At 47.8% G+C, this 17884-nt stretch overlaps 4 protein-coding genes across 4 annotated transcripts; 3 read left to right on the forward strand and 1 right to left on the reverse strand.

Moving 5' to 3' along the window:
* Positions 1 to 6516: 6516 nt before the first annotated feature.
* On the forward strand, positions 6517 to 6900 carry LAJ45_03694 (uncharacterized protein; the record flags this gene model as incomplete). Its single annotated transcript, XM_046113279.1, has 1 exon — positions 6517 to 6900. One exon carries the CDS (start codon positions 6517 to 6519, stop codon positions 6898 to 6900), a length of 384 nt encoding a protein of 127 aa, XP_045973572.1.
* Positions 6901 to 8140: 1240 nt separating this feature from the next.
* Positions 8141 to 8632, reverse strand: LAJ45_03695 (uncharacterized protein; the record flags this gene model as incomplete). Its single annotated transcript, XM_046113280.1, has 4 exons — positions 8141 to 8163; positions 8226 to 8371; positions 8509 to 8538; positions 8595 to 8632. The coding sequence occupies 4 exons, from the start codon at positions 8630 to 8632 to the stop codon at positions 8141 to 8143; spliced, it is 237 nt and encodes a 78-aa protein (XP_045973573.1).
* Positions 8633 to 8974: 342 nt separating this feature from the next.
* Positions 8975 to 11125, forward strand: LAJ45_03696 (uncharacterized protein; the record flags this gene model as incomplete). Its single annotated transcript, XM_046113281.1, has 10 exons — positions 8975 to 9043; positions 9943 to 9987; positions 10064 to 10084; positions 10142 to 10229; positions 10381 to 10384; positions 10469 to 10514; positions 10765 to 10781; positions 10836 to 10842; positions 10901 to 10970; positions 11040 to 11125. The coding sequence occupies 10 exons, from the start codon at positions 8975 to 8977 to the stop codon at positions 11123 to 11125; spliced, it is 453 nt and encodes a 150-aa protein (XP_045973574.1).
* A 2207-nt stretch (positions 11126 to 13332) lies between these two features.
* Positions 13333 to 13815, forward strand: LAJ45_03697 (uncharacterized protein; the record flags this gene model as incomplete). The annotated part of the gene is made up of 1 exon (XM_046113282.1): positions 13333 to 13815. One exon carries the CDS (start codon positions 13333 to 13335, stop codon positions 13813 to 13815), a length of 483 nt encoding a protein of 160 aa, XP_045973575.1.
* Positions 13816 to 17884: the final 4069 nt, after the last annotated feature.

Genomic DNA, 17884 nt, shown 5'->3' on the forward strand with positions numbered 1-17884 from the left:
GATTCTAGGTACAAATGATCGCGTGCAGTATAAACTATGCCGTAATAAGATCAATGACCTATCTTCTTTTTATATATAGTCACGAACTATATTATATATTTCTCGTTGTTTTGAATCTCAACTTTAATAACATCAGTATTACGGGTGCGCCACACTGCGCACCGACATTAAAACTATATCACGAACACTTTTGCTGAGTGGCTGTAGAAGCCCATATATCTCTGTGTATGCTCCTCACCGCTCTTGGGCGCTGTCAACCAAGGTGCATTGCAGAAGACTCATCGATTTTTACTAGGGGGCGCGGACTGTCAGCAATATTCCGGTCCAAGGCAGCGGGGTTTGGGTACGAGAGTGGGTTTTTTTTTTTGGGGGGGGTCTTGAAATAGGGCGCTCGGCACGTTTCATAGTTCTGGAAGATTCTCACCATTTCATTATAGTATTTGTCATCGGCGTATGACTCACTTTCCTATTAGTCATTCTATTTACTCACACGTCCATGACTCATTGTATTTCTCTTTGTACTACCTTTCATTAGTATAAATACGGGGCATTCCCCCTTAGCTAGAACAATAACACGATCAATTACTTTACTTCTCCTACATACTTTCTCTAGGTTATGAGCCCGGAGACCACTCACGCTTATACACTCTTCACCATTTTTACCACAAAGTACACTTTCTCGTTTCACTTTCAATCATGTCTGAGAGGAGCATCAAAATTCCCGCACTCCCATGCAAGCTGGATGGTCAAGGCCATTACACTGTATGGAGGGACCTTGCTACCCGCATGTTGAAAGTTCACGATCTGTGGAACTTGGTCAATGGTTCGAGCAAGCGTCCCGTGTTGACAACCACCACCACTACTGTACCTACCACGGCACCACAAGCATCAGGAAGTACAGCCGAGGCTGAAGAAGACGAAGAAGAAACCTCCGACAACGCCGAAGAAATCAGCGACTGGGACAAAAAGGACAACCTTGCAGTTGTATTCCTTCAATCTAACATCGAATTCGAAGTTATTCTCACACTGACACCGGCCGACACCGCTCATCACCTCTGGACTCAACTCGAGGACAGATTCGATCGGAAAACCGTCGCTTCCCTCCACTCGCTCCTCGCCAATGTCGTCACACTACAGTACACACCCGACAAGGGTATCAAGGAACATCTAACCCAGTTCAACACTCTTTGGTCATCTCTCCTCACTAGAACTAGTAACTCTACGGACAAAACCAAAGACCCACTCGGTTACCACCTTCACCAACTCGCATCTGTCACAGAAGCGAAGGCATCCTTCCTACTCCTCTCACTCCGGCACGAATCCCTCGAATCAGTCGTTGACAACCTGCAAACCAAGCCCAACGTCACCTTCGATGACGTTTACGAAAAGCTGTTGGATCTGGACTCACGGCGCAACAACGATGGACAGGCGGCTGGAGAAGCCTACACAATCAGGCGAGGAAACCCAGGACACGGAAACAACAACAGAGTCAGGAGGCCACGTAACAACGAAACAGGAAATCGGGACGTCACATGCACCTGGTGCACCAAGAATGGAGAATATGCAAAAGGCCACACGCACAAAAATTGCCGAAAACTCAAAGCTTTCAGAGACAAGGAGAAGTCCGCTGCATCTGGCAACCTTAACGTCGCATCTGGTACTGCATTTCACACAAAACTCGACCTCTCTTGGATCCCCGATCTTTCTGGCCTTCCCGCACTCGAAGAAACCGATGTATTCACAATGCCGGTTGACTTCGACCTCAACAACTTCTCAGATGACACCTCGGACATTACCATGGAAGACTACTTTGGCTTCATTGCAGGACCTTCCACCACCGACAACAAGGCATGGATCTTCGACCCTGGTGCAACCAACCACATGACCGGAACGCTGGTTACCGACCCCACTCCCCACACTGGAACAGTTACTGTTGGAGGAGGTCGCAAACTCCAGATAACCGGAATTGGCAACGTCACCATCAACGGATCACATGGCCTGATCACTCTGCAGAACGTATTCTTGATCCCCGAACTAGGCAATACCAACCTGATGTCTTGGTCTTGCATCGCTAAAAAGGGATTCACAACAATTGGGACAGAAAACGGCTTTACCATCTACAAACCGAATAGCAAGGAAATCATCGGGATCGCTAACGCAAATAGTACTGGTCTCTACATCTTTGAAAGCAAGGAACCCTGCGCACACCTCTCTGCCGCCACCAGCTTCTATGACTGGCACCAACGGCTTGGACATCTCCCCGCTTCCTCGCTCTCACGGCTTCGCACCATGGTCGCCGACCCCAAGTCTCTCCCCACATCTGGTCACATGGAAACATGCAACACATGTGAACTCGCTAAATCAACCAAATCTCACCTCGCTCCCCTCACCGAACCACAATCCAAACAACCACTGGAACTAATACACTCAGATCTGAGCGGCAAGTTCTCGACTCCTTCTCTGGGCGGTTTTAGTTACTATATCACCTTCATCGACGATTACTCTAGGTACGCTCACCTCTACTTCCTTAAAAAGAAGTCAGATGCAGCAGCTGCCACGGAACGATATATCGCATACATGGAAAATCAATTGGACAAAACGGTCAAACGGTTTCGAAGCGACAACGGTGGCGAGTACATCTCCAATGACCTCCAACAATTCTTTGCCTCTAAAGGCATAAAGCATGAATTCACTGTACCTTACTCTCACGAGTCAAATGGAACAGCAGAACGCTTTAACAGGACTATAGCAACAATGGCACGATCCGCCTTGCTCGACCACAACCTCCCAAAAAATCTATGGGCAGAAGCGATCAACACCATGGCACACGTCAAAAATCGACTACCGCACAAATCACTCCCGAATATGACACCATACGAAGCACTCACCGGCAAGAAACCCTTTATTGGGCACCTCCGATCCTTCGGTGAAACCATGTTCATACACATACCCGTCGAAGCACGACCAGCTGGAACAAAACTGGATGCTAGGGCTATAACGGGACAATTCTGCGGATACGGAGATTCTGAAAAAATCTGTCGCGTCTACATACCATCACAAAGGAAAGTAGTTCTCTCTCGTCATTTTAGGTTTAAAGGTACATCCGTAGGGGAAGAAATCGAAGTCAAAACAAAAACCGACACACCCCCTAAACCAAAACAAATCGAGATCAAACAAGAACCACCCTCACGTCCGTCAACACCAAAACAACATAGAACATACGACGACGACCCAAGTGACGACGACATGATCAACCAACAAATAATGCGCGAAACCATGGAACATTTCTCCGACACTGATTCGGAAGACCACGCAAGTATAGTGGGGGCCGGCTATACGAGGCCCGCCACTGAACGTACCCCGCATGATGATAATGAAACAGATACTGATCAACCGAGACGTAACCCAGTACGGGAACGGAAACCTCCGGTCAGATACGGACACAACATTCAGCATGACACTACCCTAACAGAACCAACAAACTACCACCAAGCGATGAACAGTCCTGACTCCGAAAAGTGGCAGAATGCTATGAAAGTTGAACTCGACTCACTCGCAAGGAATAACACATGGAATCTGGTCAACACACCGGACCACCGCAAACTAGTTGACTGCAAATGGGTATACAAAATTAAACTCGGGCCCGATGGCAACCCCATACGGTACAAAGCCCGACTAGTCGCAAAAGGTTTCTCACAGGTCCCTGGTCAAGATTTCGATCAAACCTATGCCCCCGTCACCCGATACGAATCCATCAGACTACTCCTCGCTCGCTGCCTTCAAACCGGCGGCCAATACGATCAGATGGACGTCACAAGCGCATTTCTATACGGCGAACTTAAGGAAGAAATCTACATGAAATCTCCTCCAGGCTATCCCACTCCCGGCAAAGCATGCAAACTAATCAAATGCATCTACGGACTCAAACAATCCTCAAGGGAATGGTATGCCCGCATCTCAAAAGCGCTAATCAAAATAGGATTCAGAAAAGCAGACTTCGACCCTTGTGTCTTCATACACAAGACAGGGGAAGTTGTCATCGCGATATACGTAGACGATATCCTCATCTTCTACTGGTCCGTTGAACGCAAAAACCGTGTCAGCCTCCTCCTCCACTCTGAATTCGAAATGACGGAAACTGGCACAGCCAACTGGGCACTCGGAATCCACTTGATCCACACTAAGACTGGCATTGCCCTATCACAGGAAGCCTATCTCAAGCGTGTACTTATCAAATACGGCTTCGACGAATCCAGACCTGTGGCAACACCTATCGACAATAACGTCCACCTCCAAAAAGGAACGGAAGCTGAGAAAATCGACGATCCAACAATTTATCAGTCAATAATCGGTTCACTCATGTACGCAGTAATCGGCACTAGACCCGACCTCGCCTACACCGTCACCATGCTTTCACAATTTTCCTCCTGTCCCACCAAGGCTCATCTAGCTGCAGTCCATCGCGTCCTCCGTTATCTTAAGGGCACCCTCGATTGGTCACTCCATTACACCAAAACGCGACCAACTGCACTCATTGGCTACAGCGACGCAAGCTATGCCTCCGACATCGACGATCGCCGCTCATTCACCGGTCACTGCTTCATGCTAGGGGAAGCCCTCATCTCCTGGCGCTCTTATAAGCAACGATCTGTCGCCACTTCTACAACTGAAGCGGAATACATGGCCCTCTCGGACACCAGTCGACAACTGATCTGGTTAAGGAACGCAATCCACGAGCTGGAACGAAAACCAAATCTTTCTTTCATTCTTCGAGGTGACAACAACGGCTCTCTCTCTTTGGTTAAAAATCCTGTCTTTCATAAAAGGTCTAAACACATTGACGTACACTTTCATTTTGTTCGGGAACGGTTTGAGGATGAATTATTTGAACTGGAATATATTTCTACGAACGAGAACGTGGCGGATTTACTCACAAAGGGATTGGATAAAGGCAAACATGTTTTATTTTCTTCTACTATTCACTGTGGCTCACGAGGGGAAGTCTTGAAATAGGGCGCTCGGCACGTTTCATAGTTCTGGAAGATTCTCACCATTTCATTATAGTATTTGTCATCGGCGTATGACTCACTTTCCTATTAGTCATTCTATTTACTCACACGTCCATGACTCATTGTATTTCTCTTTGTACTACCTTTCATTAGTATAAATACGGGGCATTCCCCCTTAGCTAGAACAATAACACGATCAATTACTTTACTTCTCCTACATACTTTCTCTAGGGGGGGGGTAGTAGGGGTAATTCCATACAGTAGTGTCTAGGAGCTGTCTCCTTTACCCATACCATCCATCGAGATGTGCTAAAGTAGCCTTGCTACAGAAAACCTCCGACTCGGGGTCTACATCCAGGCTTCGCAATCTTGAGTAAGTGCGGAGAGTAGTTTCAAGCCGACTGCCAAGCCTGGGTTTCTTCAGTACCGCCGCAAGCTAGTCGATACTAGTCTCGTACCCAGCCCGTTACTTGCAGAAAGCTCTGGAAGCATGGAAGTAGACGGTTGGGGACGAGCCTAAGTCGATACTAATGATAGAACCACTCGTCAAACGTCAGCGGAAAGGCTCCGAGCACAGCAGGATCTGTGTCAGGGAAGGTTGAAAGGTGGGGCGGTGAAGTGGGTAACAGTCGGGAAAGCTGTGGTACGTGTGGTTTATTTTTTTCAACTTTCGACACACAAGTTTGAGCTCATGCACATACACAGATGCTCCATTCTTCGTCATTTCAATCACCACCCCCCCCGAGATGCGGCGCCTCGTCGTTCAGGCCGCAACCACAGCGGAGGAGCTGCCCTGAAGTGCTTCGGTGGAGGTGAAGAATCAACATCTACAACATCAACTAACACATAACAGCACACAACATACAAAGAACAATGCGGGGATTCTAGCGCACCTGGAGGCGGGGTCACCGGTGGTCCCTCAGTACGGGCAGCGAGAAGAACAGGTCCCCCTGGTGAGCGCATAGTGCTCCGAAACAAGTAGTGCAGCTCTGTGTTGAGGTTATTGTACGTCCCAAGTCTGTATGAATACAAATACCGGAACACTTGTAACTAACCTTCACGTGCACATGTAGAAACCGAGCTTCCCGGCAGTACAGGCGTGTACCTAGGTCTCCGAATCCAATTTACCGAGCTCCTAAGTCTTCCGGAACACTCAGAAAACGTGGAGGAAATTTGGAGTTGGAATAAAATTGCCTCGTTTTCACGACCAGGAAGATCTGTTATTGCAGAGCTTTTTTCCCCCTTCATCTTCTATATTCGAATCGGCGACGAGAGTCCTCCTCCTTTCACCTTATATTCAGAAGTTCTCAAAACTTGGTTTCTTGCCAATTATCGCTGCTACTCCACCTTCGGCGCTAAATGTAACCTTGAAATTGTAGTACGAGCTGGCGAAGTTGCATAAATTACGATTTCTAAAAGTCTCTCGATTCAGGCAGCAGGAGTCCCCCACTCAGCCAATTATAAGACTACAAAACCATACCCCTCAACTAGTCGTACTACCGTACGGATGCTCCAAATAAATAAAGCAAAGGAATCAGGAAGCTTCAGCTCACTGCTCGAACGCTGTTCCACTTCCTCCAGGGCAACACCCGATGAGATCACCTCTTTCAACCTGCCCGAACCTCTGGGAACTCTATTCAGCTCAACATTTACTCCGAGGACCTGTCAGTTCCATGATAGGTATTCATGCGGTATGCCATCACAAATCACCCCGGCTCCACGAGTGGGGGTAAACCCCAATATGTTTTCAACTCCGGCAGAAGCTAAACTCTCGCAGGTTATTTTCGAAGCCATGGTGCCACCGAAGCCCAGCTCTGGGAGCGCGGAGATGGCAGCATGCGAAGAGGTCATTAGCGGGTCTGTCGGTATGCCTCTGAACGCTCAAGCTTGAGGGGTTTATATTGCAATACCGCGGTCAGCTTGGTCGCCTATTCTCTGTGTCCTAACATCCTGTTCCAACAACCTCCTGCTGTCGCCCGCAATCTCAACTCCCAATCCCTCCACCGCTGAGAATACACGTGGGAACGCCGGCGCGTTCAAATTATTAGCGCGATCATAATATCACGGTTCCATGGCTCAGTTGGTTAGCGCGTGGTGCTAATATCTCTCCGGAGCATGTTACGCCAAGGTCGAGGGTTCGACCCCCTCTGGAACCAGTATGATCTGCCAGTCATTGATTAGCAGCCAGCATTTTACGATTTTTTTTTTGGTATTTGTAGGGCGGATAGGAATGGCGGAGGGTTCAACTGAGGGCGGCGTTGATTCCTGGTGTGGTTAGGTTGCGGCGTCGGGGGTGAGATGGAGTTGAGACAAGCGGCTGCTTTGGCTTGGCAAGAAAAAAGAGAAGAGAAAGCATTCGGGCGGACGGTTGCATGGAAATTTCGCCCACAAGATACATACGGCCGGCGGCCTACCCCCATAGTGGCGCCTGTTATGCGTTCCGCCGTTAAGATACAACCCACACAGCCAAAGCCTACATACATAGAGAGAATTACGAGAAGGCTAGATTGCTATTTGGTCTGGCGCTCTAGTGCTTTTACATTGGTGCGACGGGTACATGACGGTCGACGAGCATGACAGATCGATCATTGACAATGCTATTTTATCTTATCTTACGCTCCACTGTGTGCAGAAACAAGTAACGCACCCCGCTAAAGTTACATACGTACCCAGAAAAGTTCAGCTCGGCGAACCCCAAAACGAAAGAGAAAAGGAGGGATTAGAAGCCGTGACTACAACTGCCCGAACAATCCTCGGTTTGGTACTTCAGGACCACCTACACCCCAGTCAACGAAGGTCATACCAGAAATGATTGTTAGTGGAGGGACTAAATCCTAAAGTTACAAAGGGATTATTGTTCTCCTTGTGATTACAGAAACCTCTTTCTCCGTCTATCACCATAGGTTGTCACAAGCTCGGGGAAGATTGGGTCGGTGATATTGATGCGAGCCGGCGATGGGATGGCTTCCTGAGTATGTTTAAGTAGAGCTATAAAGGGTAGATAGTTTCTACTTCCTATCTATGGGTCGCGGCGCATGATATTTGAACCTGTGAGCTCAAGGGTGAACTCCGGTTTGTGTTTTGCTTACTCCTCAATTCATCCTGATTTGCGCGTAGTCCTCTGATTGCATTTACATCAACGAGCTACTTATAGCTAAAACCAGTCAACAAATCGTCCGGGACGAGCTAGAGAAATGACCACTTCCCTCTCGGCACCATGGAAATAGGCAGCCGAGTCTCCTGGCGTGCTATGGATACGGTTCCCTGAGGTTTCGGCGCTGCTATATAGAGCACCACCAGCAGAGTCGAACAGGGCTTCCATCAAGTTATCTACTTCTGTGGACTTTAAATTCCCAGGCTCGCTGCGGTGGATATAGGGGTCGGAAGCACTCCCAATAGAATCAAGGCCTGTGACTACCCATGAAAATCAAGTGCAGTCCACGGTAATCCCGAGCTGTCCCCGCCGAATAAAAACACCGGGGGTGGGCTTTCGCCCTACCGGTTGGAACAGAGAAAGGAGGATACATTTCTATCAATGTGAGACGTTGGAATTGTCAGCAAAAATGGGATAAACGACGGGTATACCTTCCGTCACTCTGTTCAAATCTGGAGAAGAGTGACATTCCGCGCTCCTATAATATCAACTGGAATTGAAGCTCATGGCAAGCCATTCATTTAATTTTGGTTCTGTTCTCCTTCCGACGTCATTGAAGGAACGCTGTCGCCAGAGGTGCAGAACTATTATTGGGTTAAACCAAAGAGTAATTTCACCTGCCAAGTGTCATGGAATACCTCTGTTCCGGCCCCCGAGAACTGCTCCAGCTAGCAAGAGAACATTGATGCCAAGGTAAAAAAAACCCCCGCGAGACCTGATGTTGTCAGGCTGTATTGTGGAGTGGAGATACTTTATGCAGGGAACTGGAGAACCCTAACCCACGCTCGCGGTTGACTCGTCCTGCCAAGACATGGATAAAAATCTCACCAGCTGTTACACCAGCTTCAGCCCGGCAAGGAGGGCAATCAAGCGAACTGAGGTATACACGTGCCTCTACCTAGGTCAATGAAGTCGGTATGAGTATCTACAAGAATGGGCAATTCTAAGCGAAGGCTACAACCTGTTCACAGTCGGAGAAGCTTTGTTCATGTCGCTCTGGCGCTCTGGGAGTAAAAAGAAAGGTTGACCAGAGTCCTGATCGCTTGAGAGGGCAGCCCGGAGTGATGTGTTTCTAGAGGCTGTTTTTTCAAGAAGTGGAGGACTGCTAGTTTTGATGTCAACGCGACAGTGTTCTGGTTTCAGTAACAGGAGCTGAAAATTTAGTTAAGTATAGGCTGAGAAGATACGAAAGACATGGGGATGTGGTTTAGTGGTATAATACCTCTTTAGCATAGAGGTGGTCCGGGGTTCGATTCCCCGCGTCTCCAGTTTTTTTTCCCTTGTTCCTCCACTCCCAGCGCAAGCGCATGACTTTCCCTTGTCCCCCTACGCGCACGAATTATAGGTCATCTCCTGACGACTTGCGAAACCGTCGAACCATAACTTATTTCAAGGGGTCTCGTCCAGTGCATCCGACCTTGTTTCAAAATCTTTGGCTCCTGCTTAATGCGCAACAATACCTAGGGAGCACACCGCGTCCTATTTCATCCTCAAAGTCTTCTACTTCGTCAATATAATAGTCACGAGATTCAAACTCTTACAAGAACCACCATTCCTCCCACCCATAAAAAAGACCTTTCAACCCCTCTGTCCGCTCATGCGAAGGCAGTGAGCGACATCCATAATTTACTGTGTTACGTCGGCTGTGATCTAGCGAAGAAGTCGGTTGTACCACTTCCAAGCTACTCGATCTCATCTTATCTCGGTCCCCAAAAGTTACACGATAGGGCCAGAGAGAGTGATTTATCATAGTGGTTGAGTTGCGCACCGAGGATCCAGCGCAAGAAGAGGCAAGTTCGGCCAGGACTGCAGCGTGTTATACTCGTGAGGCTTTGCCCTCATCATGTCGCGCATCATTTTGGTATTTCTAGGGATTTCTGACGAGAGTTCGGTTAGTTAGTATGGGTTAGTGGGTGGAGTGGTGGGGTTCGCTCCCGCAGAGCCTCATGATGCTTGTGCTAAACCTAACAACCTACAGCAGAGCCGCACGGCCTTGAGCTGCACAACCTCATCGCGACATCCTCCCAACACCACTCTCACCACCATTGACGAAGACGAAACCGACTGTGGACAAAACTCGAGCCTGAAGGAACTTAACCACAGCAACCTTATTATCTGACACATACCCCACCAGTCCACTCAGGGCTCATCTCTGCTTCCAAGGCGATTGACATTCTGAGGTAACCGTCGACTCCGAACACTTCGATACCGCTGAAGCGAGGTATGCCTACCCTGCCATCTACTCCAAATACCACCCAGTCCCCTTCGCCCTTTAGGGATAATTAAGCTCACCATGCTCCTATAGAGCTGCAGAATACACCTCGCTCGCCTATTTCCATCCTCACCTGGGGGTTTGTACGAGTGGTTTTCTCACGATGCACCCGAGGCAGGCAGCGACACCGTCATGTCTCGACGGTCATTCTTACTCTGACTCATGGCTCTCCCTATTCTCTTATTTCCATATTCAAGTTTAGAACGGACGTATAAGTCTACACTATAGGCTACGAGGAGGTCGTCAGTGCGATGGGCAGTGCCTAGTGACTCATCGGACGAGTACTGGAGCTTGTGGCAACTCGAGAAAGCTATGGCGGGGAATGGAAGTTACGATTATGCTCTAGGTATGTTTTGTTCTCTATGATCTCAATTACACGGACTAACGTCAAGGTTTTTAGGTCTTTAGTGGATACCGATGCGCATTGTTCGGAGGAGCAATACATCTTTTGTATTTTTAGGGTAGCCGAGAAAGGACGGCTCAACGAAGGAGAAGGAGAGGGCGTTGGAGGAAGGGAAGCAATTGACTTTCTCTGGTACGTGAGATGCTCCATAGTACTGTGGCCCCAAGTCCTCCATAGTACTGCGGCTAACAAAAAGGGTAGAAGTCATATCCACAACAATGTCGCGCTTACCACGGTTTTCTTGGGTCAATGTGTTTACAGGCCCTGTAACCTTTAGGAAATGCTAGACGAATTATACCAGGAGGTAGCTAGGACTAGCCATGTCCACTCTGATGACCGGTTTTGACCGGTTTGGTGAAGGTGAAATCTAGCACCGAACCTGATGCTACTCGACGACGCGGCACGGGTTCGTTGCTTTTTTTCTTCCGGGGCGCATGGCAACGAGAAACAAACGGAGCGAACATGTTACCTGCCCGCCTTCTGATGGGGGCACGGGAAAGAGGACTTGATGGGCACATGGTTAAATTTTTTCTGGGCGCTGTAATACCGGTATCTGCCATATGTTCCCACCTGTTGTGTGGGGCGAGGGGGGGGGGGGGGGGTTGCGCGCGGAGTAGTAGGTAGTAATGAGCTATATCACCATATCCATCTACGAGTCCTGGTAGTATTCAAGGGATGTTTCGGCGGTGGTCGGGACGACCACTTTCTAAGTGGTGACATAATCCCTCCGATTCGAGGGAGAGGTTATAACCAAGGGAAATGCAAGCGCATGTAGCTGAACTCACTTTTGGGGAAGTCAATATTACTGGAAAAAGGGAGGAATAGTATATTGCCGAACATATGGAAGTTGTGGTATCTCTAAATGTAGAAAGATCAGCCCGTTTTGTTTGCTCTTCAGACCTCGGTGTTTCGTCCGACATGTAATAATTTCCTTCGCCGTTTGTGAGGATCTCATGTCTGGTGGTGGATTTCCCATTTCATTTTTTGATTGAATGATCTAGTGTGACGGCAATATTCCTGTGAAAGAGCCTAGTTTCATCTGAGTCTCTTTAAACCCTTAACCAAACATAATACAGACGCTGAGCCTATTCCACTGGCGGGGGAGCTCAGACGTAATCGAACCCTCATAACCAACCATATAGGAACACCAGACTCTGAATTGATGTTTGCGAGTGATAATATGTGAATACATTACTATTTCATCTCATATGAATCCCATGTACACTGTAGAGCGAGTTCGTTTTGAAGATTTGATACTGTCCGGTGAGTGGTGAGGTCTTCACATGGCTTTCCGGGCTTGCGTTATCACCGTGTCGCCAGCTCTACGATATCTAGCCTGATATTCTTCTGTGAGAAAAACCTTCGCATCGCTGAAAGGACTCCCAGCAACTTTTAGACTGCCGCAGTAATATTATCATACCAAGCGTTAGAAATGTCTGTCTTATATAGACACCAATAATACGAGTAAGAGTCTATCAAGCATCGGAGGTAGAAGACAGTCAAGTCGAGTTAGGTGCGACGTTCATTTTCTTTTTGTTTAATTCGGTGCAACGTTCATGGTGTAGCTACTTAATTTAGATCATAGTGGATCACTCTAACTTTGCATTGTCTCGAGAGTAGATCATCACAATTTTTATAATATTGCTTTGTTGTTTCTTTTTTTCTTTTTTTCTCTCCTCAACTACACTAAACAATTTCGTTTCACGTCCCTTTGGTAGCCTGGGCATGACCAGTGAGAGATACAAGCATATAAACCCAGCTCCAGATCTCAAACCTCTTCACTTACCACCATATCTTGACACGAACCAACTCTATATTACCGCACTGTCCCGCCCCACGACTCCAGAGTCCAGAAAGAAGGGATACCGAGTGACCACCGGTGATGATTTAATCACCGTATAGACAAAATCCCCGAATACAATGGCGAAAAGACATTCAATACACCCCCAAGCTCCCATAAACTCCTTCTCTAACCGGTCATGTAGAATGCTCATACTGTGGGCTGAATTGCAGCATAGAATCAAATTTTCAACTTCGGAATATATACAGTTACACAAAAACTCGAACGATTTTGATTTTCTTGGTCGGTTCTGATCGCGTCAGTTGGATGCGAGATGTGGCATCGCTTCCGATCCGATCTCACTCGTAGTTTCCCCGTGGATGGGTGTTTTCTTGTCTTCCGGGAGAGAATGGGTGCGTATACCCTCTGTACTGTACTGGATTCTACATATCTGAGTAGAGCTTAAGCTTGAGACGAGGGCTTTCAATGTGGGATATCAGTATATAGCAATTAAGTTTGCTATGTATTCCTGAACATACATAGCTAGAAATTACCTCATCACCTACTATTGATACATTCGCCCCGTCACGTAACCTTAAAAATGAAGTCACGGTGTCCGGCGTCCTTCCAACACTATATGCGAACCACCACCATATCCAACTGTCAGCATACCAACAACAGGATCCTCACTACCCCCCCCCCCCCCCCAAAACAATGACCCCACTCCCACCGCGTCACCCACCCAACCTCAGCGCACCATACAATCCCCCACCAGACCATGCTACCTGGCGCGCCGCAGTCATCACCGACCTCCATGCCGCCAATACTATCATGAAATACGCAGCACAGCTCGTAAACATCTCCGACGACCGCGACTGGAGCGAACCAGAGTTTGAACAGGCGGCGGCACTGGAGGAGGCTGCGGGGGAGCTGGAAGAGAGGCTAGCACGACATCAAAGCGTGTTTGCACGTGTCCAGATGGGGGCAACGAGGAGGGAGCTGTGGGCAAAGGACTTGCCAAAGCTGGAGGCGGGAAGGAGAGATGTGGCGGATGTTCTGACGGATTTGGGAAATGCGTTGAAGGCCGCGGAGGGAGAGGAGGGGGAGAATAGGGAGAGGCCGAAGTATTTGCCGCCACCCTTTATAGAGGATACGGTATTGAGGGTGGGGAATCTGGGGAGTAGAAGGAGGCGGTGATGGAGGTTTAGTGAACTGGGAGCTTGGGTGTTTGATATTTCTACTTGTGATATTAATACCTAAACGTTGTAAACCCCTCCAAAAAAAACATTTTGTTCCTCAATTCACCCATGCTCTTGAAACAACCGAACGCGTGGTACTCGCGGCTCCCCCGAGCGATGGATGTACCGCCATGAACGTGTTCGTTGAAAGTACATGTACATAGGGATCGGCCAACTGTGAAATTGATTCGTATATCAACACTGAGAGCCCGCCCACTTAACAAACAAAGATATGCTCGATACGGTCCTGATTCTATACAGAAGATAGGATTTATTATTCCCAAGAATTTTCTCCCGCTTACAGACATGGATATGAGGTCCGCATCCTGCAATGGATGTTCTGGCAGTACTTGCCGTGAACACATGTTCTACCATCAGCTAGATTCCTCACAACCAGGGAGACACGGTTCCAACTAGAGTAACTTCGGGATAGAGATCGGAACAAAGGGTATGGACCATTCTTGACGACCAAGGTGCGTGATTGGAAAGTTTGAAGAGAAGTGCGACTTAGAGTGGACATGACGTTGTGTTGTCTAGATGTTCTGGAGACCGTTGTGGCGCGCTTAGATCTAGTCCATGCAGGCGCAGGTTGATGACAAATTGAGACGAGTGGAATCAACGGAGGAAACGTAACTCAAAGGCGGGCAGGATAACGTGGCCAGAAGAGATAAACACACTGTAAATTCCCGCTTCGGATTGTCATCGCAGCTATTATCATTCTCATCATTTAATTAAATTATTTCATAGCTCAACCCACCCATTCTCATACCAGCCCGTCGAAAATAATCATGCTGTGAATGCGAAGAACGTTGAACAGCCACGAAAAAAACACTATTAGTGGTGATGTAACAGCCGGTGAGCTTTTCTGCTCCGGGTACTAGATGTCAAAGCTTCCAACACTACCGTCTAGCCAATCTATACCACTTATATTCTATGGAAAGAGATATTAAGATATCAAGCGCGGATGGGATGTCTTCATGGGTTGTCATTCGATTTGAAGCGTCTCTACTCGCTCCACTCATACCGAGTTATCAATCAGATATATGCACTCTTCCACATGAAGGCACAACTCGGGGATCATTCGGACACATATCGGCCACATGGCAAGATCTACAATAGGCAGAAGTGCCTTCGGCATCCAAGAAGTCCCCAGAATCATTCTAGGCAAGTCTCAAAGCTAAACAGTTTTCTTTTTTTTCCTTTTCCCCCCCCCCCTTTTTTTTTAGCTATAGCTACATACTCCGACACTTAGCAGGAAGTAAGCAACTATGATTATCACAGTCATTAAGATGATAATTCCAGTGCAATAGTAGTGGATGACTCGACTGAAAGGCCGTGTATTTCACAAGATTAGGGGCATCCGCCATGGCCTGGAGTTTCTTCTGTCAAAGTGGAATAATCTCATATATATGACTAATCTTAATTGTAGTATGAATACTTATTATAGTACCAGGTACGTACATACGCACCGCCGGCTCGGGCGGGGGGGACGGTCTCAAGCTTACAGGAAGAATATATATAGTGATTAACAAGTTTATTAAAAGTCGACCCAAGAACGCATTATCCGAAAATTAAGAATAAAGCTATTACAAAACATAAAGCCCAACAAAATTAGGACGACCAACGAAAGCCACCACAACCCTCCATATCCCCCTCGTCACAACCTATCCACTCTTAACCACGTCTTCCAACTCAGTCAAACCATGGTTAAGCTTTCCTACAACCGCCCAGATCTCCGCTACGAGTGCCGTACACTCCGCGTCCTTCGTGATCGCGCTATTCTTCAGGTACACCTCATAATCATCCAAATCTTTGATCACCTCGCGCATATCACTCGTGACAATCTTCTCGAACGCCTCAGCACGCGTCTTATAGTCATTTGGCCTGTTTTTCGGCCGAGCTCGATGGCGGCAGTGAGTTGGACTTGGGTGCCCGTGAGAGAGTCCGTGTGCATCCGGAGACCGGCAGCGGCGTTGGAGTAGTCGACTGTGTTTTGCATTTTTATCTGAGATTTTTACCAGAGGATATTCTGTGTGCGGAGTTACGTATGCGGAGTTGCGTATGGGGAATGGCTGATGCTGAAGTCTAGGGAGCTGAGCTTTATATACGGCTGGGTGATAAGGGAGTGATACAAGTCTCAGTTAGGGTACATTCTACCGAACATTAATTGGAGGTACCCCACACCGGAATAGAAGTGCATCATCAATGCTCCTTGAGCCCCCCGCGCAGGAAATTGATACGCTTGTCATATGTGTTCATCAAGATTCTTCCAGTATGACTCCTTCCGGATACGACCCACGTGCAGCCTTATATAGAACGACGGTATACTATTAAGCATTATTCAGGCTCGAGTAAAGAGATTTGACTTCAGTAGGAGATAGAACCAAACGCTGCAAGCTTATTCAACCCGCGGCTGTCGCCCAATTGGTACGTGGTACAAGCATTATTATTGAATGTGTCATACCCGGCCGGTAGAATTGACCAATCACATCACGGGAATGCGTGACTGCACCTGAGTGATCACCGACCCCCCATGCCGCCAAATCCTCACGCAGGATAGAATCAAGGCGCGATAGCTATCAAAAAAGATGCACTGCCATGAGGCGAGGGCGGTGGCCGACTGAGGTGTTGCGTTGCGTGATGGATCCAGGAGTGCGTGGTCGTGACCGTACTATCCCTGGGGTGCTTATTCGCTGACGAAGAGTGATCACACCTAATATGCGACCATTTCTACCGACGAATCTGAGAAGAAGGTAGGGACGAACAAGGCACTCCCTTATATATGGTGGAATAAAGCCCAAGTTCTCTAACACATGAAGTACAACATGCGGTCATTTCAGAACTCCTAACTCAGGCCCCTACCGAGCGCTGTGTCATAAGAACTGCTTACTGTATTAATCAGTCAAGTTGTTAGTCACAACAATAGAAGCTCGGTATATATCCCGACTGTTTGTCGGTATCGGCCTCTTGGATTACACGCCTCGGTAAAGAGACGAAGCGGCTCCGTAAGTTACCACGGAAACCGCGCACCGTCATATCATCATACCCGCTGCTTAGACCTAATACGAACGAGTGGGGATAATCTATCCAAGGTGATTCAAAGCCTTCGGGGGAATGTCGTGGTACCTTTGGACACTTTAATTCCTATGGTCGCGGAGGTGCTGACTGGAGTTACTGCGGTAATGATGCGTACTGGTGAGGCATGGTTGATAGGACAATATTGAGGCCTCTCTGCAATATATCGTCGTTAATAATTATGGAGCTAGATACATACATGCACTCTTTTTGCATAATGGCGAAGGAATGACGCGGCAAAAGTATAAGAACATGACTGCCCAGACCACGACTCTGTGAGAGCACCACCGGGAAAGAAATCTGGTCAGCATTTTTCGGGACTGAGAACCAACAGTATATATATCTAGGCTTGAGTCATTTCATGCCCGTAAAATAAACTCACAGATACCCAAGCGGTAGGATCTATAACCAATTAGCTATTGGGGAATTGACAGTGCTACTACATGCAGAAACACAAGAAACTACATCTATACCTCATCTATGAGGACCATCTATAAGCAAATGACTGTACACCTGTATCTAAACGGTGGGATCAAGAGCGAAAGGATGTGTGTAGGTAATATTAGCCAGCGGGGGGGGGTGGACAAATATCTACCCTGTTTGTAGTGCCCGAAGAGCTGATATAAGACAGAAGAGAACAGGAAACCGGAATAATGTACTTCGGGTGCTAGGGCTCAAGGGAATTAAACAGGAGGGTGAAGAAGGAGGAGAAGAGGGAGGCCGGGAGTGCGTAAGTGTCGATGGTTACACTCATATTACCTTCCTAACTGTTAACGGGGTAACTATGGTAAATATACTTACCTATATAGCCCTCCCAATCCGATGTTACTATAGACTCCGATTTCGGTGGTTCTGCTGGAGCAGTTGTGCGCGTGGTTGGAACCCGGCTATCTTGCTGACTACTCCAGAAGAGCTGCATGCCAACACCGCCACCTAGCCCACGCCAAGAATGA

Source organism: Morchella importuna, assembly GCF_003444635.1.
Source record: "Morchella importuna strain M04M26 chromosome Unknown Morimp01GS008, whole genome shotgun sequence".
Taxonomy (NCBI): Eukaryota; Fungi; Ascomycota; class Pezizomycetes; order Pezizales; family Morchellaceae; genus Morchella; species Morchella importuna.